The sequence below is a fragment of the Piliocolobus tephrosceles genome, chromosome 13 (genome assembly GCF_002776525.5).
Source record: "Piliocolobus tephrosceles isolate RC106 chromosome 13, ASM277652v3, whole genome shotgun sequence".
NCBI classification, from domain to species: domain Eukaryota; kingdom Metazoa; phylum Chordata; class Mammalia; order Primates; family Cercopithecidae; genus Piliocolobus; species Piliocolobus tephrosceles.
Window position 1 is genome coordinate 6,659,314 of NC_045446.1, and position 21,973 is coordinate 6,681,286.

Below are 21,973 nucleotides of genomic sequence, written 5' to 3' on the forward strand. Positions count from 1 at the left end.
TTGAGACACAGTCTTGCTCTGTCGCCCAGGCTGGAGTGCAGTGGTGTGATCTCGGCTCACTGCAAGCTCCGCCTCCCGGGTTTACACCATTCTCCTGCCTCAGCCTCCCGAGTAGCTGGGACTACAGGCGCCCGCCATCTCGCCCAGCTAGTTTTTTGTATTTTTTAGTAGAGACGGGGTTTCACCGTATAGACCAGGATGGTCTCGATCTCCTGACCTCGTGATCCACCCATCTCGGCCTCCCAAAGTGCTGAGATTACAGGCTTGAGCCACCGCGCCCGGCCTTTTTTTTTTTTAAAGACAAATTCTGACTGTGTTACCCATGTTGGAATGCAGTGGTGTGATCTTGGCTCACTGCAACCTCTGCCTCCTGGGCTCAAGCGAGCTTCTCACCTCAGCCTGCAGAATAGTTGGGACCGCAGATGCAAGCACAACCACGCCCATCTAATTTTTGTATTTTTAGCAGAGACAGGGTTTCACCCGTGTTGCGCAGGCTGGTCTCGAACTCCTGAGCTCAAGCAACCCGCCCACCTTGGCCTCCCAAAGTGCTGGGATTCCAGGCATGAGCCACACACCTGGCCTGTTGGGTTACTTTTTAAATCTTCCAGTTCTCTCTTCATGCTATTCTGTTACTGCATGTTAATCTCTCTTCCCCTTTTAGCCCTCTTTTATTTGCATGTATCTTGTGGTCGCTAGGCGGTTGTATTATGTACACTGATATGCCAGTCCTCTTGTTTTTGTCTCTGCCTCATCTCCTTCATGGTGGTTTCTTTACTTTTATAATCTGTAGGGGTTTTTTTGTTTTGTTTTGTTTTGTTTTTGAGATGGAGTCTCGATCTGTTGCTCAGGCTGGGGTGCAATGGCGTGATCTCAACTCACTGCAGCTCCACCTCCCAGGCTCAAGCAATTCTCCTGCCTCAGCCTCTGAGTAGCTGGGATTACAGGTGTGTCCTACCTCGACCGGTTAATTTTTGTATTTTTAGTACAGATGGGGTTTCACCATTTTGGCCAGGCTGGCCTCGAACTCCTGACCTCAGGTGGTTCACCCGCCTCAGCCTCCCAAAGTGCTAGGATTATAGGCGTGAGCCACCACTCCTGGCCCAATAATCTGTAGTTTTTATCACAAGTTCCCCTTTGGAAGCAGCAGGGTTTTTTTCCAGTTTTTTTCAGCTTTTCACACCCTGGAGAGAGACCACACTCCTGCTTGAAGGGCAGGCCCTGGAGTTCCAGGCTCTTTAGGGTAGCTGTTTCCACTCCCGGCCCTGAACATCTGTTCCTTGCCACTTTCTCCAACTGGTCAGTGCAGACAGATTAATATCTTAGCCTTTGGAGACCGTGGAATGTATCCAGGGGGTTTGTTTCTTGCTCCCCAGACTCCTACGGTTCTTCTGTCACTCATGGGTGTAGGAGTCCAGGCGCCCAAGCCTCTATGCCGATCTGAAACCCCCCAGGGTCAGCTCACTCCTGCAACCCCAGCTTCAATTTCTTTGTCTTTGATACATGGAGCCATCCCTTTCTTTCTTTCAAGCTTGCTTTTTTTACACTTGGGTTTTTTGTTGTTTTGTTTGTTTGTTTGTTTGTTTGTTTTTGAGACAGAGTCTCGCTCTGTTGCCCAGGCTGGAGTACAGTGGCGCGATCTCGGCTCGCTGCAAGCTCCGCCTCCCGGGTTCACACCATTCTCCTGCCTCAGCCTCCCGTGTAGCTGGGACTAAGGCGCCCGCCACCGCACCCGGCTAATTTTTGTGTTTTTAGTAGAGACGGGGTTTCACCGTTAGCCAGGGTGGTCTCGATCTCCTGACCTCGTGATCCGCCCGTCTTGGCCTCCCAAAGTGCTGAGATTACAGGCGTGAGCCACCGCGCCCGGCCTTTTTGTTTGTTTTTTGTCTTTTATTTTTCCTTTTTGTGGAGAATGGGGGTCTCAATATATTGCACAGGCAGGTCTCAAACTCCTGGACTCAAGCTGTTCTCCCGCTTCTGCCCCATTAGCAGCTGGGATTACAGGTGTGAGCCACCACACCTGGCTCAAGTTCATTCAATTAAAAAAAACTATAAATATAAGTATTGGGAGGGGTCCAGCCATCTTCTCCATTCCTCATGCCACTGGGGCGTCCCCACTCATGCCACCAGTGCCAGCGAGCTCCCTACCTCCCAGGGGTCTGGAGAGACCCAAATCTTGCTCACACTGAGGAACGGTGGACGCTGAGGGCAGGTCTTCTCCAGGCAGCTTGAGTAGGGGAGGTAAGGATGAGGATGGGTGGGTAACATAACAAGCAGACCTTGAGGCCAGGTGTTTTCAGGGACAGAAGAAGTCTAGGGGCTGCTGGGTCTCCTCCATCTCCATCCTGGAGGCTCCTGGGGGAGAGCCGTAGTCTGGGTCCGGCTGGTGTCTGGGGCCGCAGGGGCAACAGATATTCCCTCCTGGAGCCTCAATGGCGGGAAAGCATCATCACAAACTCTGCGGGAGAGAAGGGCAGGGCTTGGGCCAGTCCATGTCAGGGATCCCAGGAGGTGCTGGGCTCAGCCTGGGCACTGGAAGGACGGGAGGGTTTTCTGGGAAGGAGACTCACCGTCAAAGTCTACGGTGCCATCCCCATTGAGGTCCACTTCTCGGAGCATCTCGTCCAGCTCAGGACCAGCCAGTGGCTCCCCGAGCAGAGCCGGTACAGCCTCCCGCAGCTCCGCTACTGTAATTCGTCCATCCCTGTCCCTGTCAAACTAAGGTCCCCGCAAGGCTCAGCCCCTCCCACCCAAAGCTGCCTCAGCCTGCAGCCAGCTCCACTCTTTTCTTTTTTCTTTTATTTTATCTATTTTTTTATTTTATTTATTTATTCTGAGATGGAGTCTTGGTCTGTCACCAGGCTGGAGTGCAGTGACGTGATCTCGGCTCACTGCAACCTCTGCCTCCAGGGTTCAAATGATTCTCCTGCCTCAGCCTCCTGAGTAGCTGGGATTACTGGTGCCCACCACAACCCCCGGCTAATTTTTTTTTTTTTTTTTTTTGTGACGGGGAGTCTCACTCTGTCACCCAGGCTGGAGTGCAGTGGCTGGATCTCAGCTCACTGCAAGCTCCGCCTCCCAGGTTCACGCCATTCTCCTGCCTCAGCCTCCCGAGTAGCTGGGACTACAGGCGCCCGCCACCTCGCCTGGCTAGTTTTTGTATTTTTTAGTAGAGACGGGGTTTCACCATGTTAGCCAGGATGGTCTCGATCTCCTGACCTTGTGATCCGCCCATCTCGGCCTCCCAAAGTGCTGGGATTACAGGCTTGAGCCACCACGCCCGGCCTATAATTTTTGTATTTTTAAGAGAGATGGGGTTTCGCCATGTTGGCCAGGCTGACCTCGAACTCCTGAGCTCAGGTGATCTGCCCACGTTGGCCTCCAAAAGTGTTGGGATTACAGGCGTGAGCCACCGCACCCGGCCAGCCAGTTCCACTCTTACCACTGCCTGTACCTAGATGCTCCCCCACCCACCATCTCTGCCTGTGCACACCTTCCCCATCTTCCCACACCAAGGTGGTTTGCCTCCTGCTTCAGGAAGTCCTCCTGGATGGATCCCCTAGCTGAGAGTGAGCTGAACCGTCTCTGACCCATCCCTGGGCCCCAGTCCCATCTTCTGCAGGGCTCTGGGCCTTCCCAAGGCTGAGACCTGAGTGAGAGGCCAGCAAGGATGCCACCCAGCCCTGCCCCCCTCTGCCCACCTCACCACACTCCGCACCTCTCGGAAGGCGATGCGCAGCTCTCGCACCCCCAGCATATGCGCCGTCTCCTCCCTCAGCTTTGGGCCTATCAGTTCTACAAACTCCTCAAAGTCCACACGGCCACCCACTGCGGACCCAGGAAGAGTGTCACAATGGTGAGGGCATAAGGGCTGAAGTCAAAGGAGGGACATCCCACAGGTCAGGCACCCCCACCCCCAGGCTCTGCACCTAGGAAGAAACACTCCTGTCCACGCTTGCAGCAGATAGGAGGCCAGAACCCCCGTCCTTGGCTGCTGGGGTGCCAGGGCTGCTTCTGCTCTGAGCAAAGAACCCAAGTGTGCGAGGAAGAGACCAGGCTTTGGAGCCAGATAGTGCCAGTGCAAATCTTGGCCCTGCTGCTGATGTGCGTGGCACTGGCTGACTTACTGACCCTCCCTTCCTCATCCTAGGAATGGGGCAAGGAGCCTACTCTATGGGGTTCAGGTTCGTGGCCATGAAGTGCTGGAGCCCAGTGGGCAGCGATGAATGCCGCTTCTGAACACACCCATGCATTCTGTGCCTCAGTTCTGAGACGCCGTCAGTCACACAAAGCACTCATGGTCACATAACTGCTTTGGGGACAGAAAAGCATGACACTAAATGTCCACCTCAATTGTAAATCACATCCCCATTTTGGAAATTATACGGAAAAAATGCCGGAGTCCTGGAATTAAGTGAATATGAGATTTGTCTGAGGACAGACCAGCGAAGGGGAACCACACAGTGCCTGCCATCAGACGCTGAGTCGCAAGGCGTGGCTGGGGTCCTCTCGCATCAAGGCAACTCCGATTCAGGCAGCTGCCACCAGGGCACAGGGCTGAGGCAGGGTCACGGAAAGAGAGAAGGAAAGGGTGCCAGGTGACTAATATCGGTGGAAAGCACTCTATCACTGAGTCAGGGGCTTCTGGGTCAGCGAGGCAGGAAGGGCGTGGGTGGAAGGAGCAAATGTGTACAGCGGCCATGGCAATAGACATCCCGAGCCGGGGTCCTGAACCTGAGCCCCAGGGGGCTCTCCTGGGTCTCCGGACTGACTTGCTGGCCTGCCTTCCCACACGGAGAGGCAGGAGCTTGAACCTGGTGCCCCCGCCTGGACACCGCCACCATCCCTCACTCCCACTGGCACCCCAGTGGACTCCCAAGGGCCACCTCCTGCCAGCCCCTCGTAACCCCCTGAACCATGCAGGCTGCCCAGGCGGGCAGGCTCCCACACTGACTGCGCATCTTGATGTGCTGCGAGACCTCCAGGAGCTCCATCTCGGTGGGCATGTAGCCCAGGGTCCGCATGCAGTCACCCAGTTCCCGGTGGCTGATGTAGCCGTCACGGTCAGTGTCAAACTCCTCGAAGGCGGCCTGAAGCTCTGTGGGGGACGGAGGTCAGGCCCAGGCAGCCAGGCTCAGGGACAGGTCCCACCCCTGCCAGCAGCAAGAGCCACTCACCGTCTAGCTCCTCGGGGCCCAGCTCGCGGTCCTGCAGAGGTGGAATCCAGGATGTCCCCAGGGCCAGCCACGGCTCTGTCATCCTTCCTCCTCCATCCCCTGCTCATGTTGGCCTGGGCAGGGCCCAGCCCCACCAGGGTAGGAGAAGGACGCTGAAGCCTCGTGGGACCCAGAAGGAGCAAGCTCCCTTTTGTGCTCCTGGGGCCTGCAGCTCCCGCAGAGCCCTGGTGTGAATGCTGGCTCTGCCCACCGCACACGCCGGCCTGATACCCACCCTACCCCAAACCGCAGCAACCCTGCCCCACAGCCCAGGCTCTGTCTGGGGCAGAAGAGGCAGAGGGCCTCTCAGGGGCAGGGTGGGCTGAGCCCAAGGGGTGTGTCTCCAGCCCCATCCCCAGGACCCCCAGCCCGACCCAGGTCCCACCTAACCTTCCCGAAGACTCGATTGAGCAGGGGCCCATATGTCCTCTGAGCTGCGTCGTGCCGGGAGTCAGGACGATGTCGGTGGGACTGGCGAGAAGAGGCCGGCCCAGGGGATGCAGGGGGTGCCCCCACTGGGCCCTCTCCAGTCCTGGGAGGGTTACTGCTGCTCCCCGGGGCCTCGGGGCCTGACTGCTCCCCAGAGCTGCCAGTGCGCTTTCGAGACCCTCGGAGCCCCCTCTCCTTCTTGCTCCTCTTCCTGGTCAGCGGGGGCTCCTCTGCATCACTCTTGGGAGTCACAACCCCCGCGGGGGGCTTCTGAGGGCCAGTGGCCGGGTCTGGGCCGTGCTGCCCCCTTGCCTGCTCTGTGGCCATGGGGGAGGGATAACAGCGCTCAGAGACAAATCACCCCTGGGCACCCTTGACTTTCAGGACCCATAAAGCTGCTTATGCACCCCCAGACTTAGAGGCGAGAGCCTAGGATCGGGCTCTGAGGGGGATTAGGGTAAGTGAGGCAGGCAGCCCCAGCCCTAATCCCAGTCCTCTGCCTCAGGACTGGCCAGGGCAGAGCCAGATGGGTCCACAGAACTGTCCTTGTTCAGAAGCAAGGGGCACCAGGACGTGGTGGCTGCCATGAGCCTCACATGCCAGATCTGCCACTTACTAGCTGGGGGATCCAGCAAATTCCCCTCCCAGCCTCAGTTTCCCCATCTATAAAGCATGGGGAATAATGCCAGGGTACAGAAGACTCAGCCCAGTTGTGACATGGGCGGAGGCCTCCGTTAGGCAGAGAGGACCAGGGAAGGCACCTCAGGCGGGAGGAGGCATGTGGACAACAGCTGGGAGGTGGGAAAGGATGCGCTAGTGGCCCACTGGGGCCCCCCGTGGGTGACATCCTGGCCAGAGCAGAGGGCATGTGAAATGGAGAAAGAGGCCAGATCACAGATGCCTTGAATGCCGTATCGAGGAGCATGGCGGGTGATGTGGGAGGAGGTGGACCTTGGAGTCTTAGAGTCTGCCCTCGGCTGGAGAAGCCCTGAGGAGGAGGGTCTGACTGTCCAGGTCCATCAGGGCTGGGGGAGGGGGTCTGGCTGGTCACTTGGCCCTACTGGGCCAGGGTTAGGGTTTCCCGGCAAGCAGCCCCATGAATGATTGATGTCCTCTCAGCTTGGGTTTCCTGCCCACCCACCTTAGCGCCGCCAGGCGCCACACAGCAGGCCCCGGTGAGGGCCGGGGGGACAGCTGGAGCGCTGGGCAGGCAGGCACACCCTGCTCCTTCCACCCATCAGCCTGTGCCTCCCAGGTAAGCCAGCCCTCACTGGTCAGAGCCCCGGGCTGGGGGTGCCCAGGGCTCTGATCCAATAGGGAATGGAGACAGCAGAGGGGGTCGGCCTGAGGAGGAACCCTGGGAGTATGGAGGGCACCAAACTAAAGGCCAAGTGGCTGCAGCCATGGGCCATGGACAGGGCCAGCCCTTCAGGGCATCTGTTCCCTTCTCAGACTGCACCACCTGGGCTCTCATTGCCATCCAAAGGAAACTCCCTCCCTTCCCTCTGCCAGTGGGGGAGGGCGAGGTGGGGCTGCAGGCCTCTTGGATCCCAGGTCTGGGTGCCCCCCAACTCCCTCCCCCTCACCATCCCACCACCATGCCACTGCAGAGCCCCTCCCCTTCTCCGTTTAGCAGCTCCCGGAGACAAACAGGGGTCACCTCCGGCCTGAGCGGTGGGAAGTGGGAGAGGGTCGCGGTGGGGTGGAAGATGCTGGAGAGGCACCAGGGGCTCCTAGGATGGCCCTCCTGGCCCCAGGCTGCCAGGGTCCTGAGACTCAGACCTCATCTTGAGCCCATGAGTGACACTCGCTGGAGGGGAGGGGGTTCCCACTGCCCCACACTCCCTACCTTTGGGTTCCCTGGGCCTATGGGAACCAGAGCCCTCACTTCTTGTAATCCTAAACACTGGAACCCCAGGAGAGTAGGTATAAAGGGGCCTTGTGGTGAGCAGACCAAATGGTCTTCAAACTGTGTTCCCTGGAACCCTAGGGGGGTAGGGGGTACTCCTCCCTCCATTAATTTGAGCACTCCCTTTTACTTCATACAGGAGTTCCACTAGAATCTTATTTTTATTTGAGACGGAGTTTTGCTCTTGTTGCTCAGGCTGGAGGACGATGGCACGATCTTGGCTCACCACAACCTCTGCCTCCCAGGTTCAAGCAATTCTCCTGAGTAGCTGGGATTACAGGCATGTGCCACCACGGCCAGCCAATTTTGTATTTTTAGTAGAGATGGGGTTTGTCCATGTTGGTCAGGCTGGTCTTGAACTCCCGACCTCAGGTGATCCTCCCAAAGTGCTGGGATTACAGGTGTGAGCCACCGTGCCCAGCCTTAGAATACTTTACTTGAAGACAAAATTCCATTCCATTAACAATGTTTGAAAGCCTCCAGCTTAGTCTACCCGGACACAATGGGATTCCACATGGCAGAAGATCAAGTCTGGCCGGACACAGTGGCTCACACCTGTAATCTCAACACTTTAGGAAGCCAAGGTAGGAGGATCACTTGAGCTCACGAGTTCAAGACCAGCCTGGGCAACATAGTGAGACCGTGTCTCTACTAAAAATTTTAAGAGTAGCGGGTGCACACCTGTAGTCCCAGCTACTAGGGAGGATGACATGGGAGGGTTGCTGGAGCCCAGGAGGTGGAGACTGCAGGGACTGTGCCACCACACTCTATCCTGGGTAATAGAGCAAGGCCCTGTCTCTCAAAAAAAAAGAAAGAAAAGTCTGGGTTGAGCCCTGGCACCTCCCTTCCTACCTTCACTGATTCTCTGAACTTTCCTCTCTTCGCCTGTAAAGTAGATTGTATGAGGGCTCCATGAGGTCATCCACTTCAAGTCCATGGCAGAGGATAACTACCCACAAGGCGATGACAATGGCACAGGAAGGGATGGTGACTTGCCTGGAGACACACAGCACCATCTCTCCCATACTCAGTCATTCACACCATCACTGATTCACCAGGCACCCACCCCGTGTGCAGCAGGACTCTGAGAACCCCAAATGCACACTACTATGGAAGCCAACCTGGGTGCCACCGGCCACGGGCCCCGCACGGAGCTTGATGATGAGAACTCCTACCCCCAGGGTGGCTGGGACACGGTCTTCCTGGTGACCCTGCTGCTCCTTGGGCTGCCAGCCAATGGGCTGATGGCGTGGCTGGCCGGCTCCCAGGCCCGGCATGGAGCGGGCACGCGTCTGGCGCTGCTCCTGCTCAGTCTGGCCCTCTCTGACTTCTTGTTCCTGGCAGCAGCGGCCTTCCAGATCCTGGAGATCCAGCATGGGGGGCACTGGCCACTGGGGACAGCCGCCTGCCGCTTCTACTACTTCCTGTGGGGCGTGTCCTACTCCTCCGGCCTCTTCCTGCTGGCTGCCCTCAGCCTGGACCGCTGCCTGCTGGCGCTGTGCCCACATTGGTACCCTGGGCACCGCCCAGCCCGCCTGCCCCTCTGGGTCTGCGCCGGGGTCTGGGTGCTGGCCACACTCTTCAGCGTGCCCTGGCTGGTCTTCCCTGAGGCCGCCGTCTGGTGGTACGACCTGGTCATCTGCCTGGACTTCTGGGACAGTGAGGAGCTATCGCTGCGGATGCTGGAGGTCCTGGGGGGCTTCCTGCCTTTCCTCCTGCTGCTTGTCTGCCATGTGCTCACCCAGGCCACAGCCTGTCGCACCTGCCGCCACCAACAGCAGCCCGCAGCCTGCCAGGGCTTCGCCCGTGTGGCCAGGACCATTCTGTCGGCCTACGTGGTCCTGAGGCTGCCCTACCAGCTGGCCCAGCTGCTCTACCTGGCCTTCCTGTGGGACATATACTCCGGCTACCTGCTCTGGGAAGCCCTGGTCTACTCCGACTACCTGATCCTGCTCAACAGCTGCCTCAGCCCCTTCCTCTGCCTCATGGCCAGTGCCGACCTCAGGGCCTTGCTGCGCTCTGTGCTCTCGTCCTTCGCGGCAGCTGTCTGCGAGGAGTGGCCGGGCAGCTTCACGCCAGCTGAGCCACAGACCCAGCTGGATTCTCAGGGTCCAACTCTGCCAGAGCCAATGGCAGAGGCCCAGCCACAGATGGATCCTGTGGCCCAGCCTCAGGTCAACCCCATACTCCAGCCACGATCAGATCCTACAGCCCAGCCACAGCTGAACCCCATGGCCCAGGCACAGTCAGATTCTGTGGCCCAGCCACAGCTGAACCCCATGGCCCAGGCACAGTCAGATTCTGTGGCCCAGCCACAGCTGAACCTCACGGCCCAGCCACAGTCAGACACTAAGGTCCAGACCCCTGAACCTGCTGCCAGTTCCGTGCCCAGTCCCTGTGATGAAGCATCCCCAGCCCCATCCTCACATCCCACCCCAGGGGCCCCTGAGGACCCAGCCACACCTCCTGCCTCTGAAGGAGAAAGCCCCAGTGGCACCCCGCCAGAGACGGCCCCAGGCACAGGCCCCACGTGAGAGTCCAGGAACGCCCAGGCCCACGAGAGCGATGAGAGAGCACAGGGGAGACAGAGGAACCAGCCAGTCAGACAGGTGGGGAGCCGCAGACAGCGTTGTCCTTAAAAACCCTGCCGAGTCCCTCGGGCCTGGAAGAGGGCTTGAGGGAGGGGAAACAAACCAGCCAAAAGTCTCAGGCAGTTCCACGTCAGCGTCCCCTGCTCCCAGCCACCAGCCTTTTCCATGGTTGCTCCCAACACACACACAGTTGCCCGACAGCCTCCGAACCACAGCTAATGGTGTCTTGCAGGGTTCTGTCCCTCAACACCCCAGATCCTGCTGACAATTCTCCCCTGGGCTTCAGTCCTGCTGGAGGAAGACAATGGGGGCACTTTCCCCGGGCTTGACCCTTTGGTCCTTCCCTCCCTCTCCTCCTCTGGGCCTGGACACAAGGATGTGAAACAAAAAAGTTCCTGCAGAGAACGGGGCCTCACAGGAGCCACCAGCCCCAAGAAGGAGCCTGAGGCCCTGGTGACCCACAAGCTGGCCTGGCATGGCCAAGCCTGGTCCACCAGTCCCCTTCCCCCAACAGTCATTGAGGTTGGGGCAGGGCCTCCCTCAGCAAGGCACCAGAAGAGGCAAGAGCTGCCTAGCCTGGATTCAAATCCAGCTCTGCCATGTCCCAGCTGAGCGACTCTGGAGGAGCAACTCCACCTTCCAAGCTCCCGTGTCATCGGCTGTTGAGAGGAGGAATGAGAGAGCGTGTAAGGCACCCACAAGAGCCTGGCGCACGGAGCGGCTTGGCAAACTGGCCTTTCTTCTCCTTCATCCACATACAGGGATGTCCCTTTAGAGGCTGGGGATGGATGGAGGAGGCAGCAGGGAGAGCCACCACCTGGCCCAGGCATCTGGGATCTTGTGACCGGTCTGGGCTGCAGACACCCAGGTGGCCTAAGATCAGGGGGCCGCCTCTGTGCCTTGGGGGCCTGCAGAGGACTTCAAAGTCTGACTCTATTTAAAAGTTCGATTAGCACCTGCCTGCTCCCCACCTCCCATGGAGGGCACCACTAGATTCTCTGTGGGGGCTGCAGGTACGGAGGGCCCTGATCCTGCCTGAATAGCAGCCTCCCTCTGTCTGAGCCCAAGTGCACAGATGGGACGTTGTCCAAGCACACACAGCTCAGGGCACCAGTGGTTCTAGAAAGAGCAAAGGCTCCCAGAGGTCACACAGCCTCTCTAGGGCAGAACCAGTTCTTCCCTCTCAAGCTGCTGATGCTGCAGAAAAAACTAGAAGTGCTGAAGGTCTATCTTCCAGCCCCCACTCCACTTCCCTTTTCCTACCCATCGTCCTCTCCTGGCACCCACTGCACCTGCGTTCTCCCGACCCCCAGTGTTCCAGTCATACCCCCTTATCCCATTAGCTCAGTATTGTGACCTTCAGCAACTGAGATGCCCTTCCCAGCAGGTGTAAATGACAATGATGTCTGATGTGCAACTCTTCCCAGAGACACCTGCATTTTCCAAACGCAGCAGACAGTGCAGGCAGCCTAGGGTGATACAGTCAGGTCTGGGTTCTGGTTACTAACTTCCTCCCAACCCGTTTTCTCCTCTGTAAAATGGAGTGATCATGTTCCCCTTGCAGGCTTGGCAGTTCCGATCACTGACTGAGCCCAGGGATGGGAAGTGCCGTGGGCGGTGATGGTGGTGATAGCAGAAGCATAGTCGTAGTGATGGAATTTTGGGCACTGAGGCCCATGGGAGAGAGATTTCTGGCCAGGCATAAATTTATTGAATTCATTCATCCAGTATTTCTTGGGCACTAGCTAGATGCCTTTCTGGCCAGCCTTCCATTCTGGAGCCACCTGGGTGGGGTTAAGGGTGCACTCTCTTGGCTGGGCATGGTGGCTCACACCTGTAATCCCAGCACTTTGGGAGGCTGAGGTGGGCAGATCATGAGGTCAGGAGATCAAGACCATCCTGGCTAACACGGTGAAACCCCTTCTCTACTAAAAATACAAAAAAATTAGCCGGGCGTGGTGGTGGGCGCCTGTAGTCCCAGCTACTTGGTAGGCTGAGGCAGGAGAATGGCATGAACCTGGGAGGCGGAGCTTGCAGTAAGCCGAGATCACACTACTGCACTCCAGCCTGGACGACAGAGCAAGACTCCATCTCAAAAAAAAAAAAAAAAGGTGCACTCTCTGGTGACCATCAGGGGTTGTCTGAATCCTGGCTCCACCACCCACAGGCTGTGTGACCTTCCACAAAGCTCTTAGCCTCTTTGGGACTCAGTTTCCTCATCTGTAAAATGAGGGTCTTAATAATGGTATCCATCTTGCAGGAGTGTGAATCCCTATGAAGCGTTCGTGATTGTTAGCCATTAATTTGATGAGAGCAGTGGGCACCCCCTGGTCTCACTCAGCCCTGGGACCAATACTGAGCCACACACAGGCCAGCACCTGAGTGGCAGGTTGCCTGCCCCCCAGGCTTCCCCACCATGGCACTGCCTCCTGTTCCACAAGGGAAGCTCTTGCTCTCCCCATCCCATTGAAGTCCACACTCTGAGCTTCAGGGCCTGGACTCTGGTCCCCCTTGGGGCACTCCGCAGTGCCCTTCTCCCTTTTCCTGGGCAGGGCTCCCAGAGCCTTTTCAGCATGGCAGGCAGATTGGGAAATAAAACCTCAGCACCAGCCGCTTGCCTTCAGCTCTGGTCCACACTCCAGACCCCACCTCTTGGGGAGTGGGCCAGCCCCACTTCCAAGGACCCCAAGGGGAATCCCACCCATAATGGGTGATTTCTATCCAGGAGAAAGAGCAGTGCTGACCGTCACCCTTGGTCAGCCAGAGCAGCGGATGCTCAAGAAACAAATAAGCGAGGGAGCTGGTACCCCAAAGCCACCAGCCTGAGGGAGGTGGGGCAGACTCCACCTGTGGGACAGGATGGGGTGGAATGCCTGAAGGGTTTTGCAGAATAAAGAGGAGTTCTCAGGCCAGGCACGGTGGATCACACCTGTGATCCCAGCACTTTAGAAAGCCAAGGCAGGCGGATCAACTGAAGTCAGGAGTTCAAGACCAGCCTGGCCAACATGGTGAAACCTCGTCTCTACAAATACAAAAAAATTAGCCGGGTGTGGCAGCGCATGCCTGTAATGCCAGTTACTCGGGAGGCTGAGGCAGGAGAATTGCTTGAACCCGAGAGACACAGGTTGTGTAACCCCCTCGAGGGGTTCACCTTGCCTGCTGCCTAGACAGAGCTGATTCATTAAGACGGGAATTGCAATAGAGAAAGAGTAATTCATGCAGAGCCGGCTGTGCGGGAGACTGGAGTTTTATTCTTACTCAAATTGGTCTCCTTGAGCATCTGGGGGACAGAGTTTGTAAGGATAACTTGGTGGGTGGGGGAAGCCAGTGAACCAGCAGTGCTGATTGGTCAGAAATGAAATCACAGGGAGTCAGAGCTGTCATCTTGCACTGAGTCAGTTCCTGGGTGGGGGCCACAAGATCAGAGGAGCCAGTTTATTGATCTGGATGGTGCCAGCTGATCCATCAAGTGCAGGGTCTGCAAAATATCTCAAGCGCTGATCTTTTTTTTTTTTGAGATGGAGTCTCGCTCTGTCACCCAGGCTGGAGTGCAGTGGCCGGATCTCAGCTCACTGCAAGCTCCGCCTCCCGGGTTTACGCCATTCTCCTGCCTCAGCCTCCCGAGTAGCTGGGACTACAGGCGCCTGCCACCACGCCCGGCTAGTTTTTTTGTTTGTTTGTTTTTTTAGTAAAGATGGGGTTTCACCGTGTTAGCCAGGATGTTCTTGATCTCCTGACCTCGTGATCTGCCCGTCTCGGCCTCCCAAAGTGCTGAGATTACAGGCTTGAGCCACCGCGCCCGGCCTCAAGCGCTGATCTTAGGAGCAGTTTAGGGAGGATCCGAATCTTGTAGCCTCCAGCTGCCTGACTCCTGAACCATAATTTCTCTCTTTTTTTTTTTTTTTTTTTTTTTTTTGGGACGGGGTTTTGCTCTTGTTGCCCAGCCTGGAGTGCAATGGCGCCATCTCAGCTCACCACAACCTCCACTACCCAGGTTCAAGCGATTCTCCTCCCTCAGTCTCCTGAGTAGCTGGGATTACAGGCATGCACCACCACGCTCAGCTAATTCTGCATTTTTCAGTAGAGACTGTGTTTCACTCAATCCAGAGACTGGATTGAGTGGGGAATGGAGACTTTTTGGGATCTGAGGAAAGAGTTTCCAGATGGAGAGAACAGGATGCGCCCAGGTCTTTGGGTGGGAAGGAAGGTGGGTGGGATCTAGATCCTTCCAGCCCCAGAGTTTATAAAGCAGTAGGAAAAGCAAGGGCTTTGGACCCAAGCAGGCAGGCACCGCACCTCTCTGTGCCTGTTTCCTCAATGGGGTGTGGTGATGGGAATGAGATGGGGGACAAGCCCGAGGTAACTCTCAGACACACAGTGGGGGCTTCTTGTAGCCAGAGACAAGGCTCTTGTGGCTTCTGCTCTTCCCCCGCTTCCTCCTCCACCCGTCTCTTTCTGGGAAAGGGATGGTGCCATCAGTCAGCCAGGGCAGTGGATGCTCAAGGAAGGAATAAGGGAAGTAGCCAGTGCCCCAGAGTCGCTGGCCTAAGGGAGCAGGGGTACACTCCACCTGTGGAATGGGATGGGGTGGATCTGGAGAGGCTAGTCAGGGCTCCTTGTCACAGGAGCTGGCTAGAGGAAGAGAGAGGCCTGTGAATGGATTTCCAGGCCTCCAAAGGAGATGGTGGAGAAAAGAAGGCAAGGTGCAAGGGACTTGCTGGCCATGGCCCCCTTTCGACTTGTAATAAGAAGGCTCGGAAGAATGCACAGGTATTTACCCCAAAAAATGGGACTCTTAGGTCTTCCACTCATTCCATAAACACTGCTGTTTTCTCGATGGGCACAGTGGCTCACACCTGTAATCCCAGCACTTTGGGAGGCTGAGGCAGGAGGATTGCTTGAGCCCAGGAGTTCAAGATTAGCCTAGGGGGCCGGGCGCGGTGGCTCACGCCTGTAATCCCAGCAGTTTGGAAGGCCAAGGCAGATGGATCACCTGAGGTCAGGAGTTCAAGACCAGCCTGGCCAACTTGGTGAAACCCCATCTCTAATAAAAATACAAAATAATAGCAGGGCATGGTAGCAGGCACCTGTAATCCCAGCGACTTGGGAGGCTGAGGCAGGAGAATTGCTTGAATGCGGGAGGCGGAGGTTGCAGTGAGCCAAGATCACGTCATTGCACTCCAGCCTGGGAACAGAGCAAGAGTCTCAAAAACAAACAAAAAAAATTAGCTGTACATGGTGGTGCGTGCCTGTAGTCCCAGCTACTCGGGAGGCTGAGGCAGGAGACTTGCTTGAACCCAGGAGGCAGAGGTTACAGTGAGCCGAGATCGTGCTATTGCACTCCAGCCTGGGAGACAGACTCAAAACAAAACAAGACAAAAAATAAAAAAACACCAGCCTGGGTGACAGAGCAAGAGACCCCATCTCCACAAAACGTAAAAGAAAACTTAGCCAGGCGTAGTAGTGTGTGTCTGGAGTCCCAGCCAATTGGGAGGTTGAGGCAGGAGGATCCCTTGAGCCTAGGAGGTCGAGGCTGCAGTGAGCCATGATCATGCCACTGCACTCCAGCCCGGGTGACACACCTTGTCTCAAAAAAAAACCACCCCAACACCTGCTGTTGTTTTCGTTACATTGTTAACCAAGAGCATGAACTTTTATAACTTAAAAAGAGTCACGTGAACATATCCACTGTCCGTGTAGATTCTACGTTTATTTGTTGGGGGCGGTAATGGGGCCCTTTGGAGGTGTGCGTTCGGTCGGGGGCCGGGAAGGCGGGGCCTCACGGAATCCTGGAGACTCCCGCGGATGCCACTGTGAGAACCAGGACCGCGAAAGGGCCTTGCGTTCGCGGAAAGGCTGCACCCGCACCTGCGGCGCCTCTGCGGCGGCCGCCGTCGGCCCTGCCCCGCCCCCTTCTTCCCCAGGAGCTGCAGAGGGGGGCGCCCTACCGGGTCCTGGGGGCGGGGCTCCCCTGGCCCCGCCCCCGGCGGCGCTGCTCAGCCTCCCGCCCCGCCCCTCCCCTCCGCGCGTGACCTCGGCCCCGCCCCCACGAGCCCCTGCCCCGTCCCCGCCCCCGCTCCCGGTCCCTCTGTCACTTCCTGAATCCCGCTTCCTGCTTCCCAGAGGCCGGGATCCGGAGCCGCCCGAAGCCGGTGCCGCAGCCCCCGGCTACCCCAGTGCCCCCGGTAAGAGCGGCAGGGCCGGGGCTGGGGGCGCGGACGGGGGCTGGGCGGGGCTGCGGGGGCTAAGCGGGGATCGCGGGTCCCAGGAGCCTTTCCCCTCCCTTGCGCCCACTCTCAGTCCTACTCCCCTTGGCCGCCCATCCTCTCTTCTCCTGGGCGGGCGTCCCTGGAAGTTGGGCTCCTGGTTCACCCTGGACCCCGCTCCGAGGCCGCTCTGGGTTGCTTCGCGGCCGGCAGCTGCGTCCCGACCCCCGTCTCTTCCTGGGGGTCATGCCGGAGTTCCCTGGACATTCCCTGGGACTCAGAACTGGGGCCTCACTCGGCCCCACAGTAGAGAGACCTTTCCTGCCTCCTCTCTCCTTCCTCCCCATTACTCAGCCTCCAAATCTCTAGGCAGGAAGGAGGCTGCTCCCGACTGGCTGGGACCTACAGCAGAGCTGAGAGCTTTCCAACTCCGGCACCTCCCACCTCCTGCCCCGCACACACACCAGAGCCTGCGTCCTGCAAAGCCCCTCAGCACTCAGCGGTGATCAGAGCCGGAGCATTTAGCCCTCAGATCACTGCCTGCGGGGTGAGAGGCGGCCAGGCTCTGCACCTGTGACCCCATTCTGTAACTGGGGAAACTGAGACCCAGGAGGGTTATGGTGGCCAGGCCCCCGGTTGCCTCCTCTCGGCTCACGTTCAGCAGCCTAGGGAGGGCTGGAGTTGTTCGGCTGCGCAGCGCTGACCCAGGCCTCTCTGTCCTGCAGACATGTCCTTCCGCAAAGTGGTGCGGCAGAGCAAATTCCGGCATGTGTTCGGGCAGCCGGTCAAGAACGACCAGTGCTATGAGGACATTCGCGTGTCCCGTGTTACCTGGGACAGCACCTTCTGCGCTGTCAACCCCAAGTTCCTGGCAGTGATTGTGGAGGCCAGTGGCGGGGGTGCCTTTCTGGTGCTCCCCCTAAGCAAGGTGGGTCCTGTCAGGGTTGGGGGAAGAGGAGGCACCTCGGCCACCCCTGCTGGGCCTCTCTGCGTACCTCAAATCCCTCATCTTGCCATTTCTCACACTACTGGGCAGGCGTTATCACCCACATTTATTGCCCCAGTGTTAGCAGAGATAGAGAGTGGCATGTTGCCATAGAGTCAGGATTAGAGGCAGCAAACATTTCCTGCTCACCTGGCGAGTGGGGCACAGTCACATCTGGGCCACCTGTGAGCCAGGACTTGCACATCGTTCCCACTCCACGGAAGGGAAGACCAAAACTCCGGGAGGGTTGAAGCCCCCTGACTGCCCCCTCGTGCCCACAGACGGGCCGCATTGACAAGGCCTACCCGACGGTGTGTGGGCACACGGGACCTGTCCTGGACATCGACTGGTGTCCCCACAATGATGAAGTCATAGCCAGCGGCTCGGAGGACTGCACGGTGATGGTGAGGCACAGGACTGGCTGGGCCAGGGTCTCGGGCGTGGCTCAAGGGGGCCAGCAGTAGGGCCATCAGAGGACTGAGCCCGGTGGCCCTGTCCCTACCACAGGTGTGGCAGATCCCAGAGAATGGGCTGACCTCCCCACTGACAGAGCCGGTGGTGGTACTGGAGGGGCATACCAAGCGAGTGGGCATCATCGCCTGGCACCCCACGGCTCGAAACGTGCTGCTTAGTGCAGGTCTGCACCGCCCCCCGTTTTGTCCCCCCACGGACCTCTCCATACATCCCAGCAGCCCCTCCAGGGCCCGCCTGACAGATGGGAAAGCTGAGGCCCTCAGAGTTGGAGAGACCCCAGTCTGTCCCAGGGTGGTGGGCAGAGTGGGCCTCGGCCTGGTGAGCTAATGGTCTCCTGCCACCTGCCTGGCCTGAGCTGACAGCCCTCACCTGCCAGGCTGCGACAACGTGGTACTCATCTGGAACGTGGGCACAGCAGAGGAGCTGTACCGCCTGGACAGCCTGCACCCTGACCTTATCTACAACGTCAGCTGGAACCGCAATGGCAGTCTGTTTTGCTCAGCATGCAAGGACAAGAGCGTGCGCATCATCGACCCCCGTCGGGGCACCCTGATGGCAGTATGTGGCCCCAGAGGGCACAGATGGCTGTGAATAGGCCCAGGGCCTTGAGCAGGGCACTGCACTGACCAGCCTGTCCCCCCTACAGGAGCGGGAGAAGGCTCATGAGGGGGCCCGGCCCATGCGAGCCATCTTCCTGGCAGATGGCAAGCTGTTCACCACGGGCTTCAGCCGAATGAGTGAGCGGCAGCTGGCACTCTGGGACCCAGTGAGTGGCCAGCTTAAGGGGGCAAGCTTGAGACTTGGGCCCCACCCTGGAGAGCTCTGCCCTGGGCCAGGCAGGCATGGTTCACCCTGGAGAGGCCTGTGGTTCCCAGGTTCTCTACCTGGCACTTGAGGCTCTCAGGGCTGGGGACTGGCAGCCTTTCCTCTCCTGCCCCCCTGCTCGCCCAACTGCCCCGCCACTCCCCTATGGCCTCCCACTGCCTCCGTGTCTTTGCCCATGTTCATGCCAACGAAAGGGCCTTTCTCTCTCTTGGTTGCCTGTACCACCCACTGCCTGTGCAGGGCTCCCCACTCCTCCAGAAAGCCTCCTCCTCCAGCCAGCCTCCCGGCCCTGCCCTGAAGCATCCTCTCCCCCAGCTCTGTTTCTGCACAGTGACCTCCAGGGCCCCTTGATCTGGGGCTGGTGCTGCTGGCACCGCAGGCTCCCCATGGGGGGGTACGTTTCAGCACTTGTTCAGTGGCCTGGGCATAGTCTTAAGGCCTGGAGGAAGCTGGAAAAGAGGGACCCTGGGAATAAAGTGGCGCCAGGAGGGCCAGGTGGGGGTCGTCATGTGGGAAAAGGCATAGAGGCAGCAGAGGGCCCACCTGCATTTAGGGGGCAGTGCTGGCTGGCCTTAGTGAGGCCAGCTAAGGACCGTCCTGGTTTGGCCTCACGAGGAGGTGGTGAGGAGGTTCTGCTTGGCCTGACTGCCCCCAATGTGCCAGGAAAACCTCGAGGAACCCATGGCCCTGCAGGAACTGGACTCGAGCAACGGGGCCCTGCTGCCCTTCTACGACCCCGACACCAATGTGGTCTACGTCTGCGGCAAGGTGGGGCTGGGCAGGGCTGGCGAGGGGCAGGGAAGAGGCGTGCCCGGGTGCTGAGCCCCCTCCCCACACAGGGCGACTCCAGCATCCGGTACTTTGAGATCACAGAGGAGCCCCCCTACATCCACTTCCTGAACACATTCACCAGCAAGGAGCCCCAGCGGGGCATGGGCAGCATGCCCAAGCGGGGCCTGGAGGTCAGCAAGTGCGAGATTGCCCGGTAAGAGGGCCCCGAGGCCACTCAGGGACAGGGGCATCCGAGGTAAGAGGTCAGGTCGCCGGAAGCTGCTCGGCAACAGGTTGAAACCTTGGGCCAGGGAGGCCCGGCGGGCCATGGAACTGTCACGAGGCAGCCTGTGTGGGGGTCTAGCTGCCTTAGGGGTCAGCCTGTGGAGGTCCTGGGGTGAGGACTGGAAGTGGAGGATGCTGGGAGCCAGGAGAGCTGGCAGGTGGGGGGGGTTTCCACCCATGGCTGCTCCTCGCATCCCCAGGTTCTACAAACTTCATGAGCGCAAGTGTGAGCCCATCGTCATGACTGTGCCAAGGAAGGTGAGGCCACCCGTCCCTCTGCTCACTCGCCCCTTTCTCCAGCAGGCGGGCCATGCGGTTGTGACCAGGGCAAGGCCTGTGAATGGAACATGACCTAGTATGGTTTGTGGGCAGTGAGCTGGACAGATGCCAGCTTGCCCTTGTACCAGCCAGCTGTTGGGCTGTGCCAGTCAGGGGGCAAGTGGGGATGAGACACAGGGTGAGTGGGGGCCCTGCCCTGGACGAGCCACAGGAGAAGGATGCCAGGCAGTCAGGGAGGGAGTGGCAGCCAGAGATCTTCCTGAAGGAGGCAGTACCCATAGCACGGCTGGGGTGGCGCCCTCCACTGGGGGCAGGCCAGGCAAATGGAGAGAGGAACACGGACTCTGGCTGCAGTGGGGAATCCTATGAAGAGGGGACCGGGCCACATGTGGCTTGGCCTCAGATACCAAGAGCCTTGGACACGCTTCCATGATTCTCTGGCCAGTGTTTGCCGACTGCTCTTTCAACATGCCAGGCACATTTCGGGGAGTGAAGCTGAGAGCGGAGCTGATAGGGCCTGCTCCAGGAGCTCACAGTCCATGGACCCCAGAATCCCACAAAGCCACACAGTGGCCCCTGTGGCCTGCAGGGGAAGGTGGTGACAGGGGCCTTGCTCAGAAGGGTGGGAAAGCTTCAGAGGGAGCTGTTGGTGGCGTCCAGAAGGGAAGTGAAAGACCAGAATGGAGCTTTCGAAAGGCCCCTTGGGGCCAGGCCATGGGAGAATGAGTTAACAGAGTGCAAGCCTGGAGGCCCAGGGATGAGGGGACCCTATGGGGCCTCGCAACTGATCCTGACGTCCTGGCCCCCTGCCCAGTCGGACCTCTTCCAGGATGATCTGTACCCCGACACAGCCGGGCCTGAGGCAGCCCTGGAGGCTGAGGAGTGGGTGAGCGGGCGGGACGCCGACCCGATCCTCATCTCCCTACGGGAGGCCTACGTGCCCAGCAAGCAGCGGGACCTGAAGATTAGCCGGCGCAACGTGTTGTCTGACAGCCGGCCCGCCGCGGCCCTGGGCTCCTCCCGCCTGGGGACCCCTGCAGCCACCACCACTGCTGCTGATGCCACTCCCAGCGGCAGCCTGACCAGAGCCGGGGTATGCACCTGTAGGCAGGGGTGATGCTGGGAGCCCCTCCTGTGGCCCTGGCCTGCTGTGTGGGTCTGGGCCATTTGCTCTCCCTCTCTGGGGTAGTGGTGGGTTTGGGAGGGCTATGGCTTAGCAGCCCCTGACCACCACACTCTACCCCCACTTCATATCCCCACAGGAGGCTGGGAAGCTGGAGGAGGTGATGCAGGAGCTGCGGGCCCTGAGAGCGCTGGTCAAGGAGCAGGGGGAGCGCATCTGCCGCCTGGAGGAGCAGTTGGGCCGCATGGAGAACGGGGATGCGTAGGGCCACAGCCACGCGCCACCTTCATCTCCTCCTCCGCCCCCTTCCCACTCAGCTTCTGCCAGCGGGTCGCACCGGGCTGGCTGGCTGCCCAGGGCCTCCGAGGCAGCACAGGGGCCGGTTCCCACCCTGACCTGTCCCGGGCCCAGGCCGAAGCCACCACCCAGCTTTCCTCACTGTTCCTGTGGAGGGTTTCCATGCCCAGGCGAGCTCCTCCTCCTCTGGGCAGGGACCATCTCCCCGACACTGCCCAGCCCTCTGCTCCCTCCCCAGAGGCGGCGGGAAGGTGGGTTCTATATTTTCATTCCAAATAAAATTCTCTTTCTAAAAGCCGGGCTGACCTGCCGCTGCAAGGGTGGGGCTGAGAAGTCTGGAAACCTGGAGACAGATGATGTCGCAGGAGTCACACATGTGCAGGTGTGGGGGCAGTGAGCAGCCCCACAGACATTGCTCCCCTGGATTGTCAGGCAGGGAAACTGAGGCAGAGGACCTGGGCACACATGCGAGGCTGCATCCAGCTTTAAGTTGGTGCTGCTTCTCCCTTGGAGGACAGGCCCCGCAGCCCAGCCTCCTCCAGGGAGACCGGGGAGGGTCTGGCGTGGACCGGGGGGTCCTGCGGCA

General features: G+C 58.9%; 3 protein-coding genes across 6 annotated transcripts; 2 read left to right on the plus strand and 1 right to left on the minus strand.

Moving 5' to 3' along the window:
- Window positions 1-1,876: 1,876 nt before the first annotated feature.
- Window positions 1,877-7,758, minus strand: CABP4 (calcium binding protein 4). The gene is made up of 6 exons (XM_023186597.2): window positions 5,604-7,758; window positions 5,175-5,205; window positions 4,952-5,095; window positions 3,716-3,825; window positions 2,568-2,715; window positions 1,877-2,455 (listed from the first exon to the last, which is right to left on the minus strand). The coding sequence occupies exons 1-6, from the start codon at window positions 5,967-5,969 to the stop codon at window positions 2,427-2,429; spliced, it is 828 nt and encodes a 275-aa protein (XP_023042365.1). The 5' UTR covers window positions 5,970-7,758; the 3' UTR covers window positions 1,877-2,426.
- Window positions 7,759-8,464: 706 nt separating this feature from the next.
- GPR152 (G protein-coupled receptor 152) lies at window positions 8,465-10,526 on the plus strand. Its single transcript, XM_023186596.3, has one exon. It carries the CDS (start codon window positions 8,649-8,651, stop codon window positions 10,083-10,085), a length of 1,437 nt encoding a protein of 478 aa, XP_023042364.2. The 5' UTR covers window positions 8,465-8,648; the 3' UTR covers window positions 10,086-10,526.
- Window positions 10,527-16,063: 5,537 nt separating this feature from the next.
- On the plus strand, window positions 16,064-21,685 carry CORO1B (coronin 1B). 4 transcript variants are annotated; one of them, XM_023186054.2, is made up of 12 exons: window positions 16,186-16,327; window positions 16,718-16,895; window positions 17,074-17,276; window positions 17,615-17,737; window positions 17,841-17,970; window positions 18,184-18,365; window positions 18,454-18,573; window positions 19,296-19,400; window positions 19,472-19,617; window positions 19,889-19,946; window positions 20,782-21,060; window positions 21,230-21,685. In XM_023186054.2, the coding sequence occupies exons 3-12, from the start codon at window positions 17,076-17,078 to the stop codon at window positions 21,353-21,355; spliced, it is 1,470 nt and encodes a 489-aa protein (XP_023041822.1). In that variant the 5' UTR covers window positions 16,186-16,327; window positions 16,718-16,895; window positions 17,074-17,075; the 3' UTR covers window positions 21,356-21,685. The 4 variants fall into 4 exon arrangements, with proteins under 4 accessions (XP_023041820.1, XP_023041822.1, XP_023041824.1 ...); XM_023186056.2 differs by having other exon boundaries at window positions 16,189-16,327; window positions 16,722-16,895; XM_023186055.2 differs by having other exon boundaries at window positions 16,190-16,327; window positions 16,703-16,895.
- Window positions 21,686-21,973: the final 288 nt, after the last annotated feature.